Here is a 2,500-nt window from a genome sequence, read left to right as displayed (position 1 = left end):
ATCATCGTCATAATCATCATCATCAGCATCATTATCATCCTTATCATTACCATCACGTACAAACACCATTCTATATTGATACTTCCAAGCAGACTCCCACTAATAATCATTATCTTTGTCTCTCCCCAGGTGAGAGTCTCGCGTACTCGCCGTGTAGCTCAGGTGGGCCGGGTCTCCTCTACTCGCGGTGGACGAAGCCTCGACACACGGTACAGGTCAGGAGTGGGAGCGCCACCGCGGTACCTGAGTCCACAACAGGCGGTAGGGAGGGAGTCTGATTTCTTTTATTGTCTGGAGTATGGGCGAGGAAACCTTTGAGGGGCTGAAGCACTAGGCGAGGGTGGCGGGGGAGGTAAGGGTTCCAGAGACGACAAGAAGTGGATTCCAGGAAGCTATGTGGAAGAAAAAAGATCTATTCAGCGTGTTTATAAGACCATGCCTCGGTCCGCCCCTTGACCCGGCAAGCAGAAAGCAGACAGTTGATTTATGATGGTGGTTGGGCTGGGCCAGGGACCTTCTTACTTAACACGGCCCCAGGCACCCCCACGCTGCTGCCCAGGGGTAGAGAGAGGGAGGGGGAGAGAGGATGGGGAGGCTTGTGGTCTGCGGTAAGAGAGAGGAAAGAGAGGCCGGTTGGACCAGAAGATGAGGCGGGTGGAAATAATGAGGGAAGGAGATGAAGAATGAGGTACAAATGTAACATCAGACACAAATTACAAAGGGTGATTGCACCAGGTACCAGGAAACAGAAGCAAGAACGTAAACAGGAAAAAAAAAAAAGGAAAACCATGAGAGAAAAAGAAATACTGCACTAACGAAGGATGCTTTCAAGAATATACCAAAAAAAAAAAATTAAAACTCAAAGTAAAACAAAGGTGAAAGACCTCGTTGCGCATAAGTAATTCTAACCCGGAGAGGAGTTGACTTTGAGGTAAGCAATGGTGACTGTAATGACGATGAAGGAGAAGCAGCCAAATGGAATAAAAGCATAGGTGGAGTTGATGATGATGAAGACTCGGAGTAATGAAGATGGAAGGGAATAAAGGAGAAGAGAGAAAGGGAGAGACAAGCAGGCAAAGGAGCCGTATTAAAGGGGAGGAGAGAGCACAGTTGATAATACAAAAAATAGCAGAGGACGTGCCGTGAAGGGAAGACTGGCTGAAAGGCGCTCGGAGAAGGAAATGAAAGGGTACGAGGTGGAGGAGAAATGGCCGTCGTATACGATGAAGGAAAATGCAGGAAGAGAATCGCTATGAAAAGGAACGAAGACAGGGAAACAAGAATAGAGAACAGAAAGGCGTTGAAGTGAAAATAGGTGGAGGAAAGGAAATTAACACAAGGCAAAGAGAGAATTGGAGAATGAGAGCAAAGGGAAGGTAAGACACGGGAGAGAAGGAAAGCGGGAGACCAAAACAAGACAAGAAAATAATGAATAAAAAATAGGTACATAAATAAAGACGTGACAAGAGAAAGGTACGGAAAGAGAGGAGAGAAGACGACGAAATTCAAACAAAGAAAAAGAACAGGAGAATAATATATACCAAAATCACACAAATAAGAAAAAAAAAAGAAAATGAAGAAAGGAGAAAATAAGAAAAACCAGAAATAAAAGACGAATAAGACAAAAGAAGTCATAAACCCCTTCAGTACCAGGACACGTTTTCATATTTATTCTGCTAACTATTTGTTGACTTTATACAGCTTTAGAATCTCATGTGGGGGATAAAAATAGTGAAGACTGTGAGCATTAATCGTCTGACCTCCATAGACTCTTCTTAATGTCAATAAAATTATCTAATCGCTCATAAATCTTAAGGTAAAAAAAGGGCTCCCAATATTAAAGGGGCGTTAATAAAAAGACTAAGAAAGTAAACAAAAGTAGGAAAAAAACACAATCACACAAGACAAAAGACAAGAAAAAAACATAAATCATAAACAGATAAGCGGACGTAATATAAGATAACCACCTGGACCAAAAGACGCACTATTTCATGAGAGAGAGAGAGAGAGAGAGAGAGAGAGAGAGAGAGAGAGAGAGAGAGAGAGAGAGAGAGAGAGAGAGAGAGAGAGAGAGAGAGAGAGAGAGAGAGAGAGAGAGAGAGAGAGAGAGAGAGAGAGAGAGAGAGAGAGAGAGAGAGAGAGAGAGAGAGAGAGAGAGAGAGAAAGAAAGAAAGAAAGAAAGAAAGAAAGAAAGAAAGAAAGAAAGAAAGAAAGAAAGAAAGAAAGAAAGAAAAAAAAAGAGAGAGAAGAGAAGAGAAGAGAGAGAGAGAGAGAGAGAGAGAGAGAGAGAGAGAGAGAGAGAGAGAGAGAGAGAGAGAGAGAGAGAGAGAGAGAGAGAGAGAGAGAGATAAGTTAAGGTACACGGCCAAAAAGAACAAAAAGAAAATAAATAAGGAGAAAAAAAACAAACATCTTAACTAATACTCCCTCAGCCGACTCATTTCTCCCCTGGCAAGCGTCAAATTAAGAGGGAGAGAAAGCAGCAACAAAGATTATGAAT

The 2,500-nt window shown here is 42.5% G+C and overlaps 1 protein-coding gene across 2 annotated transcripts in view; it reads left to right on the top strand.

The window, feature by feature from the left end:
- LOC123499174 (endochitinase A-like) overlaps positions 1–2,500 on the top strand; it is a 50,295-nt gene that overhangs the window by 26,382 nt on the left and 21,413 nt on the right. For both annotated transcript variants that reach the window (XR_006672903.1, XM_045246875.1), the window contains exon 2: positions 130–261. Coding sequence is in view for 1 of the 2 variants with exons in the window: in XM_045246875.1 (XP_045102810.1) it covers positions 130–261 (132 nt within the window). In the remaining variant the exon portion in view is untranslated. The remainder of the gene's footprint in view (positions 1–129; positions 262–2,500) is intronic.

The sequence above is a fragment of the Portunus trituberculatus genome, chromosome 49 (genome assembly GCF_017591435.1).
Source record: "Portunus trituberculatus isolate SZX2019 chromosome 49, ASM1759143v1, whole genome shotgun sequence".
In the NCBI taxonomy this organism is placed as follows: Eukaryota; Metazoa; Arthropoda; class Malacostraca; order Decapoda; family Portunidae; genus Portunus; species Portunus trituberculatus.
Note: the sequence above shows the minus strand (reverse complement) of the source record. Positions and strands in the feature narration are given on the sequence as shown.